General features: G+C 43.7%; 1 protein-coding gene across 2 annotated transcripts in view; it reads left to right on the top strand.

Annotated features, from left to right (window-relative positions):
- MARCHF10 (membrane associated ring-CH-type finger 10) overlaps positions 1 to 21469 on the top strand; it is an 87447-nt gene that overhangs the window by 40410 nt on the left and 25568 nt on the right. Inside the window, exons 4-5 of one of the 2 annotated variants that reach the window (XM_063081361.1) lie at positions 9411 to 9560; positions 15557 to 16973. In XM_063081361.1, the coding sequence (XP_062937431.1) occupies positions 9411 to 9560; positions 15557 to 16973 (1567 nt within the window). Of the gene's footprint in view, positions 1 to 9407; positions 9561 to 15556; positions 16974 to 21469 lie in introns of both variants that reach the window. The other variant, XM_063081360.1, reaches the window with a different exon arrangement.

Here is a 21469-nt window from a genome sequence, read left to right as displayed (position 1 = left end):
CCCTCCCCCACAATCTTTTTTTCCTTCACAAAATTCAGAGTTGTATTATTATTTTTTTTCCTGACCAGTAAGGGGGTTGTAACCCTCGGCATGGTGGGGTCCGCACCACGCTCAGCCAGTGAGCGCACCAGCCAGCCCTATATAGGATCCGAACCCGCAGCCCCAGTGCCCGGTGTGGTCTGCACCACGCTCAGCCAGTGAGCACACCAGCCATCCCTATATAGGATCCGAACCCTCAGCCCCAGCGCTACCAGCGCGGCACTCTCCTGAGTGAGCCACGGGGCCGGCCTGGAGTTGCATTTTTTAAATCTCATACATGAATGCAAGTGCAGACACTTTTACTCTGCTCTGAGTTTCCAAAGCAAAACACCAAATGGAAAAAGGGGAATAATCAGAAAGCATTCATCAAGCCAGAAATATGCTTTATCTCCAAAAAGGCATGGAAAGTTCAGGCAGTGAGTCAAGACCCAGCGGGGTCTGATGTGCAATTGATTCGGAAATCTTATTTCATGACCAAGGTGAGCACCGAGGCAGGGTGAGAAATGAGCCCAGCAGAGCCATGTGTTCTTATTTGAGCATTCTGTATGGATCCATGAGAGGCAGAGCGGTCAGCGTGCCTAGCAAGTGCAGAAGTACAGGGGTGGTCAGGGAGCTATGGGGGCCTCCAACTGCTGCCTGCTCTCAGACCTCTCCCAGTCCCAGCCTGAGTTGGAAAGGAGCTGCCTCTCCTTTCCAGGACACAGAGAGGCGTCCAAAGGCCATTGTGCTGTGGGGTTCTGGCACCTGGAGTCCTAAAGAGCTCTCTACCCCAGGGCCAGGCACGGGCCCTCTGCTTTCACCTGGAGCTTGGGCATTGTCCTGCTAGTTATGTGCCAGGAAAACAGATCTGGATAGAATCCTGTGAGCCTGCTTCCAAAATCCTGCCCTTTAAAACAAAGCCAAGTGTTCTGAAATTATCCTCACTTATTCTTGAGTTCAACATTAATAACCACCAGATTCACATTTGTAGGAGAATCAAGACCTATCCAGCCTTATAGTGGCTTATCTACTGTGAAGACGTGTTCTTATAAAACCAAGAAAAAGCAGTAAATTCAGATTTTAAAAGATAAGCATCTAAAATAAATGTGGTCTCTTTTGGGTTGGGAAATATTTATTCGAAGAACAGCATGGGAGAGAAATTTGAGGGCAAACCCTAAATCTTCATAATTTACCTTGCAAATAAATTCCATTAAAGATTTTCTCTGAAAGGCCGAGATTATTGGGTTTTCTAGCAAGTCCAATCGGTGTCCAACAATTTCCCAAGCTGTCTGACCAAGTCAGAAAAAAACAAAAACAATATAAGTGAATGCTTTTATTTTTATATAGAGAATCATAACTCTCAGCCCATTTATGATCACGCTTCTGAGGCAGAGGGTTTGGGGGTGTCACAGAGCCCAGGGTTTGAAGTCTTGGCCCAGGATCCTGGTTCTCCCACTTTATAGCCCTATAAATGTGAACTGGTAACTTCTCTGAACTCAGGTTCCTCATCAGTAAAATAATGAGTTATTACCTACCTCACCTGGTAGATAGGATTAAAACCCTGGGTGTAGACTAGGCCTTAGGTAAAGGTTAATCCCCAGTCCTTCCTCTGCTTAAAAAGCCTGTTTCTAACACCACCTACTTCTCCAGGGTTAGTGTCTCTATAAGAAAACTGATTGACCAAAGAAACTTTAGTTTGAGACATAAAAGAGGTGATAACTTGATTATAAAAATCCTAACTATGTGATAATCAATGCAGTCATTTATTTATCCAGTACCTAGGGGATGTTAGCAAATACATTCAACTGTCCCCACCTCCTGGCCAGGGTGCATGACACCAGAACGAACTGGTTTACTCGCCCATCACTTATTTATTCAGCATTTCACATACTACTTGCTTACCAGCCAGGTACTGGAATACAGAGATCAAAAATACGGGACCTGTCCCCAGGGGCTCACAGCCTAGTTTGTGGACAGGACACCAACAGGGCAAGCTCTGATCCAGCTAAGTCCCAAGAGTTTGTGGGGAGGGGTGAGTGGAGTGAAAATCCTAAAGAACGGGGGGTTTATCCAGGTGAAGAGGGCAAGACAGAGGTGCCCAGTGTGAGGAACTGAGGGTGCAAAAACATGGAGGAGGGAGAGAATGAGGAAGAGGGGGAGACACAGACATCAAGGAGCTACAAGTGGTCACAGGTGTTGTGCCTCCGGGTGTCTCCAGACTAGCAGCAGAGACATCATCACCTGAGAGCATTAGAAATGCAGATCCTCTGGAACCAGCCCAGACTTTCTGACTCAGAATCTGCATTTAACAAGATCTCAGGAAAATTTGTATGCACATTTGAGTTTGAGAAGCTCTGGTTTAGGGCCAGGCAACAAATTAGGAAGTGCACAGTATTAAGTTGTAGGCAAAGATCAGGTCCCCAAGGGCCTTGAATGTCATGCTGAAGGCGATAGAGCATCAGTCATCACAGAGGTCTATGCAAGGAAGTAGTGCAATCGCATTGGCATTTTGAGAAGCTGACTCTGGCTGTAGCATGGAGAAGGGGCCTGCTGGGAGCGTGGGGACAGCCAGATGCAGCCGAGAGACCAGACAGGCAGCAGCTACAGTGGACGCCGGGAGAAATAAGAAAGACTTGGCTTGGAGCAAGAGCAGAGGGGATAGGGAAGGGATTGTGGGCTTGAGGGATGCTCAAGGAAGTAAACCTGGCAGAACTTGGTGACTTGGACATAGGAAGAAGGTCAAAGGAGGAGTCAAAGAGAACTCAAGGGTCTGACCCAGAAAACCAGGCCAGTAGAGGCTGCATTTGCCAGGGCTAAGAAAGCTGAGTGGGTCCCATACTGCACGTGTTGTCATTGAGGTGCAGGCAGGACAGCCAGGTGGAAATGCCAGGGAGCACCTGGGTCCCCAGGTCTGCTGCTCAACAGAGCACTCCCCACTGTTAGTAGGAATCTGAGGCCCTACAGTAAGAGGTGGCTGAAACCGCAGGAGTGGGTCCCCTATGAGAGTGAGTGACATGAGAGGAGGGGTGAGGACAGAACTTGGGAAGAGAAGTGCAGTGAAGGGGAGAATGGAGGAAGACACTACAGACAGAAATGATCCGAGAAGTCGGAACCACTACGGGAGCAACGTGGGAAGGAAGGAATGGGTAATATTTATGTGAATCCTCTGGAGCATGATACTAAGGACTGAGCCCCCCTCCATTGTAGGAAATGGTTTTCAACTGGATCATTACAATGGTGGCATTTTAGAATTTTAACTACGTTTAGTCGCAGCATTTCCCAAACTTCTCTGATGATAAGAATAACCAGGGAGGTACTTTATTAAAATACAAGTTCCCGCTTCCTGTTGCTGACCTGGAGTTTCAGGATCTCCCGTGAAGGGGCCTGCAAAACTGTGTTTGGAACAAGCACTGCAGACGATCCTTCTCACGGAGGTTGTGGCAGCTACCTCGGCCTTGCTTCTCGGACTTTACTGTTCATCAGAAACGCCTGGGGATCTTGATAAGCCCCAGGGTCTGATGCAGTAGGTTTCGGTGGGCTGAGATTCTGCATCTCTAAGAAGCTCCCAGGTAATGTCCGTACTGCTGGTCTAAGGACCACCTTTGGAGGAGCAAGTCTAGCGAGAACACCAGACTCATTTTGCAGGTGAGGAAATGGGTTCCGAGGAGGTAAGCGGTTGATTCAAGGTGTCACAGCTGGCTTGTGGCTGAGCTGAGATTTGTTAGGCCTGAGGAAGTCACTCTGAATGATGACTTCATCAGGCGCCCATATTCTGCCTCCAGCAAGGTTGGCAGTTTGAGTGAAATGTGAGTGAATAAATCACTCACTTCACTTGGACACCTGTCCTCTTTCCCCACTTGGTTCCTCTCCCTTCCCATGATCCCACCAGGATCTCTCTGCTCCTTTCTCTTTTTCCAAGTTTCCCCTCTGCCATGCAAAGGCCTGATTAGGGCATGACCACAACCTCCCACTTGGGGCAGCTGCAGGATCGTGGGGCAGAGCGTCACCGAAGTGAGACCCTCCATCTGCTGCTGCCAGAACAGCTCAGTAGTCTGGTGGTGGGAGATGAGGAAGGACACAGAAACCTTGGGACATTCTCTGGGAACTTACCAGGGAAAGAACTTCCCTACATCTGTCAGGGATGCCAGAGACTATTGGCTGGAAAAGGGTGTGATGGTGACGCCACTCCGCTTGGTTACCTCCTCAGTGGCTCCGAGATCTAAGAGCGGTGCCTCCTGGGCAGGAGCCAGGCCTGCTGTTCCTGACACCTGGAGACCCCACCCCCAAAGAATAATTTTTGAGTTTTGATCCGTTCACAGACTTTTTTACGTCCTTTCCCACCATGAGTGCTGCCTCCTGACTGCTCTTTTTCTTTTGTGCAGGTGACAGCAGCGAGCACCCCCTGTTCTGTGTCGAATACTCCCCTTACTGCTCCGTCTTTGCTTTCCCCCCTGTCCTGCAGCCCGATACCAATTACTGCTGCCTCCTCCTGCCACTGGTGCCACCTGCCTCCCCAGTGGCCCAAGACCCATCCCCTTGCCTCCCCCCAGTTACCTCTCCCGCCTTTGCCAGCCGCCCACCTGCCTCCCCGGGCCCCGGGCCTGAGTCCCCAGCAGGTCTCTGCTACTTCCCCATCTCCTGCCCCACTCCGGCCGAGACCCCTGTGCTGTGCCTGCCCGGGCCCAGAAGGCCCAGTAGAATTTATCTCGTGTGGTAAGTCGCCTTTGGCAAGGCACACAGCGCAGTGGAGCCAGGGAGCAGGGGACCTCAGGCCTCCAGAAGGCAGGTGGACAGGAGCGGGGCCAGAGGGCAGTGTCATGAACAATACTCCGAGGTGTGGTGTGCAGGGAGCAGGAAGACGGGACGGCGCTGCCACTTTACTCGGGCTCTACCTTCTAGCGCTGAAGGAGTGAGCGACCAATAAAATCCCATCGCCTCTCGAGACTCATTTGATTTCTTAACTCCTGTGTCTGGCCCACTTTGGGAATGTCACCACCAGAAACGGAACAAGCTCTTCTGTGTCTGATCATACCCTTGGCTATGTGAATATGCACGTGCCGAGGCTGCCCTGAGAGGGTGGCACCGGGGGCAGTTCGTGCTGAAAGCACACACTGGGACTGAAATGCCATTCAGAATCATGCTGAGGAGGGACAAATTAAAGGGCTCTGTCAGTGTTTACATTCCCTTTCCTGCCTACTTATTAGGCACTACATTTCCTAAAATCAAAAATCCCACCTCCTGAGTTCCAAAATAAAACATATTTATGGTACATAATTAAGCTTTAATTAAGATCTCCTCTGGGTATGTGAGACAACACACATTTCCAGCACACTCAAATAGGCAAATAGACGCAGGCTATTATTTGTGACTGTACAGAAAGCTGCCTATTACACCAAGACAACATCGGCTCTTGCAATTAAGCTATAATTCTTTCCATGAGCCAAAGGAAGCAATAAATTTTTCAGAGGCATCTCTTAGATGGAATCTTGGCACCTCCTAGGCACCAGGGGTCCCAGTCAAGTGGTGTGGGGGAGGGATAAAGGTTCAGGAATTGCATTTTTCCCCCTTTCTCTTTTCAACTTTGTCTATGAAGAACTGTGTCTGCATATGGCAAGCAATGTCAGGTGGATGGAATTCATGTGAACAGTTGAATGGACTAGGTTCTCAGTTTTCAGGATCATGTAAAAATATATTTCTACCTTGTTTTTCTTTTCCTGGCCAAATTAAGAACTGTTCAATTAATAATCACAGTTTCCCAGCAATGTCAAGAGAACTAAGACAGATGCCTTTTATCTAAACAGCTGTTTAGTGTTTTTGCTACTGGGGGTGTCACCTTGCTCAGATACAGGAAGAGGTATGGGCTGCATTTTGGCCAAAGCAAACCACAGTCTGCCCCAAATTCACTGATAAACAGGATATTGAGTAACTAGTGACAAAACTCTTGAACACAAATGCCTCCCTTTTCTGTAAGACGAAGGGCTTGTCCTGCTACCTAAAGAAGAAATTATATTTTAGCTTCCAGTGTACATATGACTTAGTCTTCCTGCAGGTTAATATGTACTATGCCATGGTGAGGACTCATCTTGGAAAAGCCTCCGAGATCTGAAATTTGGTTCACCTTTTGTGAGGGTGAGATAATTAGGGACTTGGTATACAAGTTGAGTGTTTGAAACTCTTAAATCCATGTACACACAAACTGTGCAGTCTAGGTCACCTCTTTTGTGTGACTGTGATGACAGATGGAGAGGAAAGAATATTTTGCAGGTTTGCTTCTCATAGAATCTAAAGAGTATCCCAGTGAAGAAGCTGGCAGTACGGCCAAATTACATTATTATCTTTAAGGTCATGACCACAATGTCTTACTCATCTTTGTGAACCCTCAAATTATTGCACAGCAAAGGCATACAGGTATTTGTTAAACAAATTATAATAAAAAGAGTTACTATTTGCCTTTTGGATTTTGTAAAAGAAGGATTGAGGGAGAAAATCAGCAAGAACTACACAGAAACGAAGGCTGCTGAAAAAGTAATTCTCATCCTGCAAAGCCTGCATAACAATGAATTTCTGGTCAAATTCAGTTCTTTCAGGAGAGTGTCTTCAGATTTCCCATTATTAGTAGAATTGTTATTATTACTGTTTATGGTAGAAGAAACAGCTACCATTTTTTTTTTTATTATTATTATTATTATTTTTTATTTATTTATTTATTTATTTATTTTTTTTGTCTTTTTCGTGACCGGCACTCAGCCAGTTAGTGCACCGGCCATTCCCATATAGGATCCGAACCCACGGCGGGAGCGTCGCCGCGCTCCCAGCACCGCACTCTCCCAAGTGCGCCACGGGCTCGGCCCCAAACAGCTACCATTTTTAGAAACTAGTATGCACCAAACACTGAGTTAGGGCATTTATGTACATTATTGCTTAACTTTACTACAACTCAGCAAGATAGGAATATTCCCATTTTACAGTTGCAGAGTTAAAAAAGGTCACAGGATTCTGCCTACATGAACAGGAGTGATTTCTTCACTGCCAGGCCTGGTAAAACAATCTCTAGTTATTCTGCTTTATTACTTTAGTTTGCTGAGAACTTGATTAGAGGAAACATGGTAATGGTTTTGGACATCATTTAAGAGATCTGATGCACTGAAGAAAGCAGCTTTTTGAACAAGAAAACAAATAAAATACCTTTTATAAACTTAAGCCATCTTGGGTGTTTTGCACAACAAAAAAAATTGTTCCGATTTTGAAGTTCCCCACAGTTGGAACGGAATGCATCTTCTCAAGTCCTGCAAATCACACTAGGCAATTATTATTTGTCCTGCACGACAGTGTGAGGAAACATACAGACTGTCTAAAAGATGGTTCTCATCCTTAAGAAGCTGACAGTCTATTGGAGAGAAAAAAAATACACATCGAGCAATTTTAGAATATTTAAGTGCTGCTTAAGACCATAAATAAGCTGAAAGTAAAGGTTCTGGCCAAAGCAGTGTCAGAGCAGACATGGTGGACATAAAATTGGAAACAGACCTTGAAGGACCTCCTGGTGGCATGGGCTGGGGAAGAAAGGCCCTCTGGGAGGGAGAATCTTCCCATTAGGAATGATGGATGTGGATGGAGCAGGGGTGAGGGTCCTGGGGCTGTGGCAGTGTGAAGTTCTGCTGCCTGGGGTGTGGAGGAAATTTGAATGTTCTGCCAGGATTCCTGCTAGGAAGCAAAGTGAAATCCTTGTAACCAGGACCTTTGGGCCAGGTCCTGACTTTCTGGATGTGGCCTGAGTCCCAATCCTGCCCTTTCCCTGGTCCTTCCTCTATTTCTTCCTCAGTAAATAAGAACCCAAAGCTTCCTCCTCTGTCAGTCAGGTGAGAGGCAGGAGGCAGTTGCTGACTTTTGAGAGCCAAAGAGGGACGGGGCGTCAGGATTTGAGGGATGCAGCTTTTGGTGCTGGGACAGTGCCTTCCACCATTTCTTCTGTAGTGGTCTCTCACTGTAAAGCACCTGATTTCTCTCTCTCTCACTGTCCCTCTGTCATTCTCCTCTTGGTCAGTGACATCACACCTAATCACCACCCTACACCCTCCAGTGAGTATATTCTCATTTCACAGAACTTCCACTCTCTCTTTTCCTTTCTGGACATATCTACAACTTCTTTGGGCTCCACCAACTTGCCTAAGCTGATCTGACAACACCAGCAGCTCCCCTCTTCTAGTAAGTTCTCTGTGGAACATGATCCTCTCTGTCTTGGGGCACAGAACCCACTGCTTTCCCCTCCTAGGGCCTGTGAGAAGTGAGGAGACTTAGTCGTTGTATTAAACTAGGCCTCATGGGCTCAAAGAGAGGTTTCATTCCTTTCCTGAATTTGGATGAAAACGATTCACTCAACCACAGTGCACACCCCGGAACATTAACCCAGTGCACGTTCTGGAACATAAATCCCACGTGCCAAGAAAGGCTGTGCTCACATACATGTCAGGGACCCTTCCCAGCTTTACCCCTGTGTTGCCTGCTGACTACACCTATGCGTGAAATTTCTAAACTGTCTAAAAAGAAGATGAGCCAGGCAAATTCTCTTGGGGGGTTTAGTCCAGATATTCACAACTTAACTGCCTTGGGTACCCAGAAACTTGTAGAGATACATGGAAAATATTGAAACTTTTCCCTCACGTTCACACCCACTGACGCTAAACACATGTGGAGAAGATTCTCGAGATTGTTCATACCAATTAGCATCCTAATTAAAAATGCGAATTAAAAAAAAAATGTTGGGAACTCAGTCCACAGCAAGACTCCAGCCACTGTCTTCCTGTGAGTGTGTCATCCTAGCACGTGGGCAGGACAGAGGCAAGAAAAAAGGGGTGTGGTCCCCAGATGCTTGGAACCTGTCTGTAAGGCCATGTTTGCTGAGGATATAAATATGCAGGTACAAAATATGTTGTGATTCAAACCTGGGTGAGCACTTGGGGAGCAGGGTCACTGCATGTCCCAACTGTAGAAGGCTCTGGACAGTGTTATCAACAGGCCTGTCCCAGCACCTATGAACTGGAAACTAGAAACTTCTTAGCAAAAGGAAAGACACCTGTGGACGCTGCATTGCAGGTGTGGTGGGCGCTCATGCGTGGTAATAACAGACTTGTGAAGTAGGTATTGTTATTTCCACCTAACAGGTGGGAAAACTAAGGCTTTGGGAGGTAAAGTGATTTTCCCAAGCTCACATAGCTGCAAGGGAGTGGAACCAGATTTCAAATCCAGCTCCTCTCTGACCTCCTGGGTTTATTCTCTCAACTGCTGTCTCACCCCAAACATACCCTATGGCTGGGCCCTTTGAGCATTCTCTAGATGAAAGATGTTTTCCTGTAAAAAATTAATTATTGAAAAGATTTTGCACCTTTCAGCAGCCCAGGCACCAAAGATTTTATTAAGGAAGAGGAGATCAAACCTGAGGAGATTGACGGTCAGCCCAGAAACACACTGCCCAAGAGTATCTGGGGACAGAAGCAGACAGAAATTGCAGCTGCCAGCAAAGACACAGGCTGTCAGGAGAGCAGGTAAGACCCATGGTCCTCAGAGAGGAAGACTGACTTAGCTGCTACCTGGCAAATTCTTTTTGATTTTTAGATACTCATGCTTTCATGTGAGGGAGAGTGTGCCTTAAAATGAAACATTTAAAAGGTTTTAAAAACAAACTATATGATCTAGGTGTGGGGTTTTTTTCCCCTCCAAGAGGGGCTGGTGGGAAAGGGGGTGGGGGAGTTTATCTTTTATTTTTCTCTCCTGTGTCTCTCTGTGCATGAACGTGCATGGTTTGGAGTGGATTCCAGCTGTGCAGCTTCCGGAGAGGGCATTTGGGTGGTGGTGGTGGGTGGTGGGTGGCGGGGGGCGGGGGAAGATGAAGCAGTCTGCAGCTCTGGGAACATTCCACCTGCCCGCAGTTCCCACTCACCTCCCAGAAGGGGAGTTTGATGTCCGTGGCTGACAGACTGTCACCACCCACAGAGACCCTCTCCCACGGATCCTGGGCAATCATAGCGGCAAGATCTTAAGGTGTAAGAAATAACGTCAACATGAATACATGCTTTATTTCAAAGCACTCGCCTGGTGGAGACCTCCTCTTTCAAGTTTCAGTCCTGAGCATTCATCCTGAAGCCCAGGCCATGCTGCTCTGCTAATCGTGTTACCATCTCCTATGTGGCAGGAAGGAAAGGAAAACAGGACCTAAGGAGCCCCCTTTGGACTCAAGGGAAGCAACACTTCACAGCCAACCTGGCCATGGACCTGTTCTTCCACTTAGAGAAACCACTGAGCATCATACTTTGTCATTACCAAATGGACACAGTAGCCCTTATTTTTAAATGTGACATACACTGTGGTGGACACATAAATATAAAAGAACATCTGGATGGCTTGGTATTAGGGGCAATTAATGCATATACTCGGAGGGAATCTGTAGCGACAAGGCATCCACAGGGGTCCCATGATGGAATGCCTGCTGTTGGGAAGGACGTGAGCTTCAGGGAAGACATCAGGTCTAATCCTAGCTCTTGCTCCCAGCAGTGGACTCTTGAGTGGTCAAGTAGCCACTCAGGGCTACAGTTCTCTGACCTCAAAATAAGGCGGATGAATAAGGATAACGTCTTGTTGCATTGTTATCATAACTATACTGACCAGCTCCTGGCACGTAGGAGGTCCGCAAGTAGGCACTGATCTATTGTTAGTTTCTCTCGAGCCACCTCCCCAATGGCCCTCAGTGAACTCTCTGATATGACTTGAGAGGTGAGGTTCTTGCTGCATAAAACATCCCTGGACTCACGGGGCTCATACAGTCCTCTGTCTGCACCCAGGAGACACCCTCCATTATCCTGCAATCCACTGAGAACTTGTCTCAACTCTCTATTATACCCATGGCTCCTTACCCTTCCCCCAATTATTTCCTCACTAGTCTCTCTTTAGTTCCTTGGCTCACATTCCAAAGTGGTTAAAATAAATTGGAGTAGGAACCAGATATTTGAATTATATCAGTGAGAGATTTGGAGCAAATGTAACAGAGATACTATACAGAAAGCCCGTGCAATCAATAAGAAAAACATGAATTCCTAATAGAAAAATGGGGAAGGGACATCACAGACAATTTCACAGAAGAAACACAGGTGACTAATAAACGTCTTTTCTTAAAGTTCAAAATCAGTAGCTAGTAAATTTATATGAGATAAATTTGGCCTACCACATTGACTAATGTTTTTAAAGTAATACTTAATACTGGTAGTGAAACTAACAACTGACGTTTCCTGGGCACTGCTGCATCATATGCTATTGACATGGACTGCTGGCGACACAGTTATGACAGGGATGCTTTTGAATCCTAGCTGTAGGGTAATTTGGTACAAAATGTCTGGAAAGGAAATTTGGCAACATGTGTCAAAAGCCTTTAGAAAGTTCATAGTTTTTGACCTAGGAAATCCACTCCCATGAATTTATTCTAAGAAAAAAAAACACATGTAGACAAAGATATATGAGCAAGGATATTTATCACAATGTAATGTGACAGCAAAAACCTCAACACAATCTATATATTCAACAGTAGGGAAAGAGTTAAACAAATTATGATATATTCATATAATGTACCCTTATACTATAATTAACATCATATTATTAAAGAATAATTAATGGCATGAGATCATGCTCACAATGAAATATTTAGGGAAAGCAAGCAGGACATAAAGTTGTATGTACATAAATATCCCAATTTTGTTTTTTTAAAAAATGTCTCTAGATTAGAGAGCTCTGGGTTGTAAATTCAGACTCCTTCAGGGAACAGGTATATATGGCAGGAGAGAAACGTAACAGGGTGATGGAGTTTGCATGTGTTGTCCCCTCCAAAACTCATGTGGAAATTTGATCCCCAATGTGGCAGTGTTGGAAACTGAGTCATGGGGGCGGATCCCTCATGAATGGATTAGTGCTCTCACTGGGAGAGGAAGGTAGTGAGTGAGTTCTCGCTCCATTAGTTCCCCCGAGAGCTGATTGTTTAAGGGACCCTGGCACCTCCTCTTGCTTCCTCTCGCCATGTGATCTGCTTGTACCCTCGGGCTCCCTGCCACTTTCCGCCATGAGTAGAAGCAGCCTGAGGCCTGTGCCAGATGCAGCTGTCCCAGAATCATAAGCCAAATAAACACCTGTTCTTTATAAATTACCCAGTCTCAGGTATTTCTGTTATAGCAGCACAAAACGGACTAAAACACAGGGGTCATGGGGCCTGTGGCAAACCACAACATACATGTTCCACCTAAAGGCGTTTAATTCATTGCTCAAAGGTTGAGCCAAAGCACTACTGCAGGATGAAAACAGCCCGGAGGTCTTGAGTCTGCAACCCACCCCTGAGTTCCAGGGCAGTAACAATGGTCACCTGAGTTTTAGATTATGGGTAATTTTTATTTTCTTCTTCATCCTCTTCTACAGTCTCCAATTTTTCTCCAATGATCATAGATGACTTTCATAACCAGAAGGAACACAATTAAAAGTGTATGACTTTTGGAGTGTAGGAAGTGATCGTTCAAGCATACGAAGAAGTCCAGACCAAAGGCCTCATCTCCAGGCAGACAGGTGCCTGTCCCGTTTCCCTTTCATAGCACCGAGAACTCCTGGAGATGGCAGGCTCTCCACTCACAGCTGGAGCAGGCAGGGCCTCAGAGAAGCATCAGCAGCGTCTGCAGGGCTGGGCTATGAATAGCACATCCCTAGCGAACCAATTTGAGTGTTATTCCCAGCCTTAGAGCTACTGAAATCTGCTCCCTATTTGACAGACACAAAAAATAGGGTTAAGATAGCATAAATATAGAACGGCACAGTCTGCCACCTTTAGGGGAAACACACACACACACACACACACACACACACACACACACACTCACCCACACTCACCCACACTCACCCACACTCACCCACCCCCAGAGAGGCTCTGATTGAATTTTTAAAGAGGAAGGCAGTGCAGTGGTAAGGAGTGTGAACATGCCTTCCCTGGCAAGTGTCCAGGTTCTGCAGGAGCTGCAGCACAGCACGTAGCATGGGACTTATGCCCCAGAAGCCAGTGTCACCCCGTGGCAACTCGGTGGCTTCCAGGAAATGAGCTGACGGTTCCTGTTGAATTTCTGTTTCTGGTTTTCAGAAGCCACCCTAGCTGATTCTTTTGCCTGTTAGGTGTCTCCCCTTTACCGGGTTAGAAGCCCGAGTTACACGGGCTCTGGAGGAGAGAGGGCAGCGCCCCGTCCCCCAGGGGGCATATGTGTTCAGGGCATGCGCAGAAGATTCACGTTCCAGCACTATGAGCCAACCTCTGATGCATCTGAGGCCTTTCATCAAATTCAAACCAAAATAATCAACCAGAGCCTACGCTTACAACTCCTCTAAATCACTTTTTTTCTAAAAAAAAGAAAGAAAGAAAATTACCAGGAAAATTCAGTTGGTTACATAGAAGTGTTTGTTCGTTTGTTCCCAAAATGTGGATCAGCCCAGCCTGCGGTGGGCACACCAGCTTAGTTCTTGTACGTGCATAGCCAGTTGCTCAACGTGCAATATGTCTCTTGCTGATATGTCTCTTGCTGGGGTTTATAAAACCCACGAGGGGCCTGGTAGGAGAGCTTAACTGATTTCTAGAAGAGCCGATGAGTAAAGATTCGCGCTGTGTTGCTGAGAGTCCCGTGCAGTTAACAATAAAAGAAGCTTACAGAGTATTAGGACATTAGAGACTCAAATTGGTGCTCCCCTATGAGGCCCCTCAATTAAAGTGAGTCACTATGGACTTGGCCCTCGGCTGAGCCAGGTGCTCCGAGGATTTGCATGTCACCAGCTGGAGCTGTTATCACACAGACCTTCCCGGCCCCCACGGAGCCGGTCCACTCTACAGGGTGAACCATTTTAGAAACCGAATGATCAGGACAGCAGAGCCTCATCAGATCCCGCAGAATAGCAGAGAGGGGAACAGAGAGGGGGCAGGCCGATGTCAGGAGGGAATAAAGGTGGGTGGAATCAGAGAAGAAACTGTCAAAAAGGAATAAAGGTAAGTGCAATCAGAGAAGAAGCTGCCAGGAGGGAATAAAGCTAAGTGGGATCAGAGAAGTACTTTCAGCTTCATGCCCACATTGATTGGGAAAAAACCCTCAACAGCGCACACACATCACGGTGAATTCAGTGCATCCTCATTTTCACAAGGCAATTTCAAGTCCAGCCAGTTTGTTAGGGGATAACACAGCGTAGTCTTTAAGAACACAAACCCTAGATATCAAGCAGGCTTGGGTTCAAACGTTCATTCCATCAGTTACTAGACATCTGCAAAGTTTGTCCCCTCCCTAAGCCTTGGTACCCTCGATTATAATGTGGTATGATGTTGGAAACTGTCTCATGGGTTGTGAGGCTTACGTGTGTGTGTGATACACTTGGTTTGCTTCCGGCCCACATGGCATGAGCCCTCAATAAGTAGTGTGCAGTCATTGTTTTTAATAAGGCAAGTTTTGAAAAAGTGATTTCACCAGTAGAAATTCCTGCATTCCAGGGCCGGCCCGAGGCTCACCTGGGAGAGCGTGGTGTTGACAACACCAAGGCCACAGGTTCGGATCCCTATATAGGGATGGCTGGCTCGCTCACTTGGGAGAGCGTGGGGCTGACAACACCAAGTCAAGGGTTAAGATCCCCTTACTGGTCATCTTTAAAAAAAAAAAAAAGTTTGGGAGAGTGGTGCGGACATTCCCGCATCCCTTCGTCACTCACACTGCTTCAATTGACTAGCCTTAAAAAGAAAAACAAAAGGAAGAAATTGCTGCTCACGTGGGCATTTTACCTCTCTCTGCTCTCTACGTCTCCTCACACTTTAGGATCAGGAGGGGTGGGAGTGTGGGAATTCTATGATAGCCAGAGGTTACAAATTGACTAGCAGCTAGTGACAAGGAGGAAATAATGATTTTATGAGAGATTTATACTTCCTATTGTACTAAATAGTAAACATGACCAAATCATCAGTGCACCTGGGCACTAGCTTCTAGAGCCTTCATCCCAGTCTGCCAAGATAGATTGTACTTTTCTTAAGTTTTTGTAAAGCTCTGTGTGAAGTAGGGTGTCATAAATGTACGTTGAATGAATTTGTATCAGAAAGGACTGGTGGTTTTTGTAGAAATCATTCCCAGAGTGCTGGCTTTCCTTTTCAATAAACATAGAGCGAAAACCAGTATTTAGTGAGAGGTTTTCCCATCATCAGCCCTAAGTGGCCTGGGGCTGGACCAGGCTTCTTGAAGCTTTTGCAGAAGGAATTTGTAACATCGAGGTCACCCTGTTTCCCGAGAACCAGCCAGAGTTTCACAGGTGTACAGAGAAGAATCCAGAAGTGGTAAAATGAAGCGCACTGTATTCAACTCCTCTTATATATTTCAACTGGACCTATTTTCTACTCCAGGCCTTGAATGTTGCCTTTAATGGACTCTCATGCTTTGTGTTGGAGGGGTTCATTCATCCGTGGGCACTTTTAATAGAATGATAAATTTGTCTTTTCTCAATGCAGATCCAGTAGTTCGACAAGAAGGCCCGATGTGGGCAGGTGACACTAAGCTGAAGAGGTCAACTCGAGAGAGAAGAAACTCAGTCCCATCCTCACAGCTGATGCTGACAGCTGAGAACCCCTCTGAGAGACCCAAAAAAGGAAACCCAAGTGCTCTCTTCCAGAATGAGCCACATTCAGTCATATCCCAGGCCTTCCAAGGAAGAAATAGTCCCCAAGTGTTGAGGGCGTCCTTGGGGCCACCACTCATCCCCACCACCGTCGGAGGGCCAAGAAAGACACCATGTGGGTTTAGAGATGAAGATTTTTATTCCATTTTATCATTAAACACTGGGAGAGAAAACGATGACACTGAAGAGGAAACCCATAAAGAGGAAGAAATTCCGGTGGTTGGTATGCACCCACCCCGTTGTCCTTCCAAACATAAAAGTAGATTTCTTGGGACATCAGTCACTCAGGCCCAAAGTAAACATTTTGAAGAAAATGCTGAAAATCACAGAGGTAATTCTTTAAGAAGAAGTGAGCCCCGTCATGATTCAATAGGAACAAGCAACACAGTAGAGCCAGTGACAGAGCAGCCTTCTGTCGGGCAAAGGATGTTCCAAGGCCCCAGGCTGCCTGATGGGGAGTCTGCTAAAGACAATGACGGTGGTGGCGGTGAAGATGAGAAAGAGATGTTTCATTCATGGGACACCAAATCCAAACCCAGACGAGACAATGGTCTCAGTGCTGAAAATGTGTCTAGTGATTGTATTTCCACAGAAGACAGGCCTGGTACCCATGATTATGAAAGAGATGGGCAAGACTACTTAAATAGTTCTAGAAATTCTCTTGACTACTTTTCTTCTGGTAGACCAACAGCTCCAAGATCATCAATGAATTCATCTTATAACACTCCTGGATCATTAGTGCATTCCGCTCTGAGAGATGATATTCCAATAGACTTGTCACTGTCCCCTACTTTAGTTCACAGTTCAGACTCAGAGAGGAACTCAAGGTTTAATGTCTGCCAACCACTGTCCCCCACTAGAAATAGGAATCCATTTGCAAGGGCTGAAAATCACAATGATTTTCCACTAAATGATGCCCATGAATTTGATGTCAGGGGAGCAGAAGATGTCACTTCCACAAACCAACCTCTGGAGGCTCCATTGTATGCAGAAGATCTCTTACAAAATCCTCACGGCAGTTTGTCCTTAGTGGATTCTTCCAGCTCCTCTCCATCAGGAATGAACTCACGAGGCCACTTGCATGTGTCTGGGTCCCTGCAAGAAAATATACCTTTTACTTTCTTTGCCGTGTCTGATTTCCCAAATCAAAATGATAACGAGAACAGAATGACAGCCTCTGGATTCACAGATAAAAAGGGGGCCACTAAGATAAAGGCGGACCCGGAGAAACTCAAGAAATTACAAGAAAGGTGAGTAATTTTCATAATTTTTATATAAATATATATATGTATATTTTTTCTATTTTTCCAATGCTGAAATAAGCATCACTTTCATTCGAGCATCATGGGAATTTAAAATCATAGATCAGCCTTTCCTTGACATTTTAATGATCGCTTCTTTTGAGAAAATTGTTTGTATTTTGTTGCTCTTAAAATATATGTATATATAAAGAAAAGTTTATAGAGCTCCTGCTCAGTTTCTTCAGTATTTCCAACGTGTTTTTTCCTTGAATACCCTAACTTTAAGAAAGGCAAGTGTGCTAGATATAAGGACTTCTGACTGCTACACAGGACTAGCACATCTCATGAGCAATTAAGAACCAAGAAGTTTTTACAGAAAGGTTGCCATCACCCCAGAGAACAAACCATTCAGCCCTTGAAGTTCACAGCTCTCCCTCATGGGTCTTATTGCAGATCCAACCAACAGCTCTAGAATTTGAAACTTCCAAACTGAAAGTCCATTCTCAGTTATCATATTTACCGCAGTTCTGCAAAGTGTTGGGCTGGGCTTCCATGTGCTCTTTCTCACGCATGACAGAGCGAGAAACAAGATCTCTTTTGGATTGCCCTTTTCTCTGATCCTTCCTGTCTTGTGAGATGATTTGGGGATATTTCACATCTATGAAATTTGATAGTATTTAAAGCCATCATTAGACACCATGTCAGGTTTCTAACATTTCATTTATGATAGGTGTTTGCCTGATCTTGGCTTACTGTTCTGGAAATTGATTCTTGGAATATGAGCCCTCATCATGTATGTTAGAGTGGATCATTTGGGTCATTAATTATCCTATTGATATTCATTTGTAAGTGGGGACATTCTATGGCATGAATTAGAAATGTAAGAAGGAGAGGAAAATGGCACAGAGAATGCATACATACTCCTACGTATGTCTTTTATCCAACTCCAGTAATGAAGTAACTTTCCAGTTAGCACCACCTTTCCTTTTCCCTATTAAACAGGCTACCAGAAGACCACCCATGATTAAGAGTCAAGAGATCTTACACCTACCCTTCCTCACCTACCCCAAAACACAGCTTCATACATACTTGTCAGAAATCTGGATCTACCATCCCTAAGTGATGCCTTTGGGGTAAAAATAATTTCTGTTAAAATGCATCCACTTCTAGGTGCAGTCATGCATTAAACAGCTAGTATTGGTGTACTTAGTTTATCCAGATGCTCTTTTTTGTAGATAATAAATCCTATGATTTTATTATTTCAAAAATGTTCATTTTCGGAAATATAAAAAATATAGACTTAAAAGAAAAATCACTTGTAACCCTATCATCCAGAAATAAGCACTGTTAAAAACTTGGTTTCCAGTCTTTTATATTTGCATATAAATGCGATTTTAGTTAACATTGCATTATAATGTGCCTTATTTTATTTGCTATTTCAAGTCCATTTCTCAATGCTGCTTGTACGCTTAAAAATTTCCCTTGAGGGTACTTGAAAAAGTTTGCAGAAAAATGGAATTAAAAGATAATACAAATCTTTCCATGAACTTTTTGAGGAACCCTTGTACAAATAAGTATATAATATATGTACACTTTAGAGGCTTTTTAAAAACACACACAAATCCCCCAGACATCCCTGTGCCAATCCTCCAGCTAACAGAACATTCCTGACACACTGGAGCCCTCATGAGCCCCTCACCCACCTCATATCCTCATCTCCCCGCTCACCTCCCCCCACCCAAGAAGACCGCTCCTGCACTGCATCTGTCATTCCTTTGCTTTTTGTTTTGTTGTGTTTGGGTTCTTTCTGCTTTCTGCTTTTATCATATGTATACATATATTTCTAAACAATACGTTGTGTGTATGTTGGAACTCTGTAGAAATGTTGGTATTATTTTGGACTCTGTAGAAATGAAATCTCTGTTCTTCTGTGACTTGCATTCTCCCCTTACATCTTAGTCAGATGCCTCGTTGTTGACATTTTTGGCTTTAGCTTGTTCACTTTCACGACTACAAAGTATTCTGTTGTATGAATGCACCGCAACGTAGCCATTCTCCTGTCAATGGGCATCTGGGTTGTTTATTGAATGTTTTCAGCAAACAGTGCTGCATGAACATTCTTGTGAATGTCTCTGGCGCACGTGGGAAGAGTTCTCTGGGATATTTGTCTAGGAGGGGAATTGCTGGGCTGGGGGTACAATCATCCACTGTACTAAGTAATGCCCATTTATTGTCCCACCAGTCGTTCCTAATGTTGTGCATCCTTGACAACACTTGTATTTGATTGGCTTTTCAAATTTGCCAGTCTGATGGGAATAAAATGACATCGTGGCTTTAATTTGCATCTTGATGACTGTGAATGAAGTTAGGCATTTTATGTGTCCTTTTAAATGTTAAATGACCATTTGTGTTTTCTATTCTGTGAAATACTTATTTATGTCTTTTTGCCCATTTTACTTTTAGAATACTTTTATTTTAGGAGTCCTTTATATATTCTGGCTACTAATCTAATCCTTTGACAGTTGTATATTGGAAATGTCTTTTCCCAATTTGTCTTTTTCTTTAGGATGTCATTTAATGAAAACAAATTCTTAATTTTAATGTAGTCAAATGTGTTCATCTTAATTAAGGATTGTGATTTCTTTTTTTTTTTTTTTTGGCTAGCCAGTATGGGGATCCGAACCCTTAACCTTAGTATTACAACACCATGTCTAACATCAGAGAGACCCTGCCAGCTGTATCTTGGTTAAGAAATCCTTCCCTAACTTGAGGTCATTATAATATTCTTCATGTTTTCCTCTAAAATCTCTAATTTTACTTTGTACATTTAGGACTTACTGTGAGATGGATTTTGGACTTATATGTAAAGTGATTTTTAATATGTGGTGTGAGGTAAGCTTTATTTTTTCCCCTTACGAATACCCAGTTGTCCTAGGATCTTTCCCTGCTGTTCTGCATGGCCACCTCTGTCATACTTAACACGCCGATACATGTGTCAGTCTGTTTCAGGGCTCTCTATCCTGTTCCACTCTGTTTTTGGCTTTCCCTAATATATCATGGCATTTTAATGTCTGCAGCTTTCACAAGTTTTGATAAGTGATAGTGCAAAACCTCTCTCTCCACTTGGTTCTTTAAAGAGTCTTTCACTATATACTTAAGAATCTGCTTGTCGAAGTTTTTATTGGAATTACATTGAATCTATAGATTATTCTGAGAGAACTGACATCTTTGAGATATTGAGTCTTTCTTTAATAAACAGGGTATAGCTCTCCTTTTGTTTGTGTCTTCTTTAATACCTTTCATTATAGTTTTGGAATTTTCTTCGTAAAAGTCTTTTGTTTGATATATCCCTAGTTATTTGTTGTTGTTTGCTATTAAAACAATATTTTAAATTCTAATTTTAACTCTTTGTTGCTGATGTTGATTATATATTATCTCTGTGTTTTTGCTAAACCCTCTTATTAATTCCAATATTTTGTCTATTTTGTAGATTACTCAGGGTTTTTTATGTAGAAAATCATTTCAATTGTGAATAAAGTTTGGTTTCTTTCTTCCCAAACCCTACACTTTTTAATATTTTTCCTATCTTACAGCATTACATAAATTTTTAAGGGTGGCTTATTTTACACTAAATGTATCTTTTGTAATTTGATCAGTCTCCTTTTTGAGCATATTCATAATTAATTACTTAGAATAATTCCTATATGTGTAATTGCTGATGGAAGAGAATACACATTCTTAAGGGTTTTAATGTATATTGTCAAATTGCTCTTCAGGAAAGTTCTACACATTGCGATCTCATCACCATTTTATGAGAGTCTTATTTCTCCACACCCTTGACAATCCCAGGGATTCCCATTCATTTTAATGTTTGTCAAATGATTAGCCAAAAATTATTATCTTAGTTTAATTTGCAATTTTTTTTACTTGTTGCTTACATTAAACTTTTCCCATGTTTATTGTTAATCTGCATTTCTTCGTTTCTAATTGCATGACCATCTCCCTTGTCCATTTTTTGATTGAAATGTTAGTCTTATTTTTATCTACTGGAATATATAAACATTTTTAACATAAAATCAGTAGTAATCCTTTGTCAAACACTGTGCAAATACTTTTTCACTTTTCCTACTTTATTTACTTTATATTTTATGTATATAATGTTTTTGACACAGTGAAATTTTTAGGTTATTTATGATCAAATCTGGTAATATTTTCCTTCATGTCTTCTGCATTTGGTGTCATTCTTAGAAACCCTAGTGGTCACTCAAGTGTCCATAGTTATTTTCTTCTAGTATCATTATAGTCTTATTTTATACATCATAGTGGTTAAAAACATGGGCTTTGTTGTCTTATGGTTCTAAATTTAATTCCTGATTCTACCAACTATTAGCTATGATTCTGGGCAAGTTCCTTCATTTCTAAAAATTTGTTTTTCCATCCAGAAAATAGAAATAAATATATACTCCTCAAGGAACAGTGAAAATTAAATGAGGTTTTAAATATTT

Source organism: Cynocephalus volans, chromosome 16 (genome assembly GCF_027409185.1).
Source record: "Cynocephalus volans isolate mCynVol1 chromosome 16, mCynVol1.pri, whole genome shotgun sequence".
Taxonomy (NCBI): Eukaryota; Metazoa; Chordata; class Mammalia; order Dermoptera; family Cynocephalidae; genus Cynocephalus; species Cynocephalus volans.
Note: the sequence above shows the minus strand (reverse complement) of the source record. Positions and strands in the feature narration are given on the sequence as shown.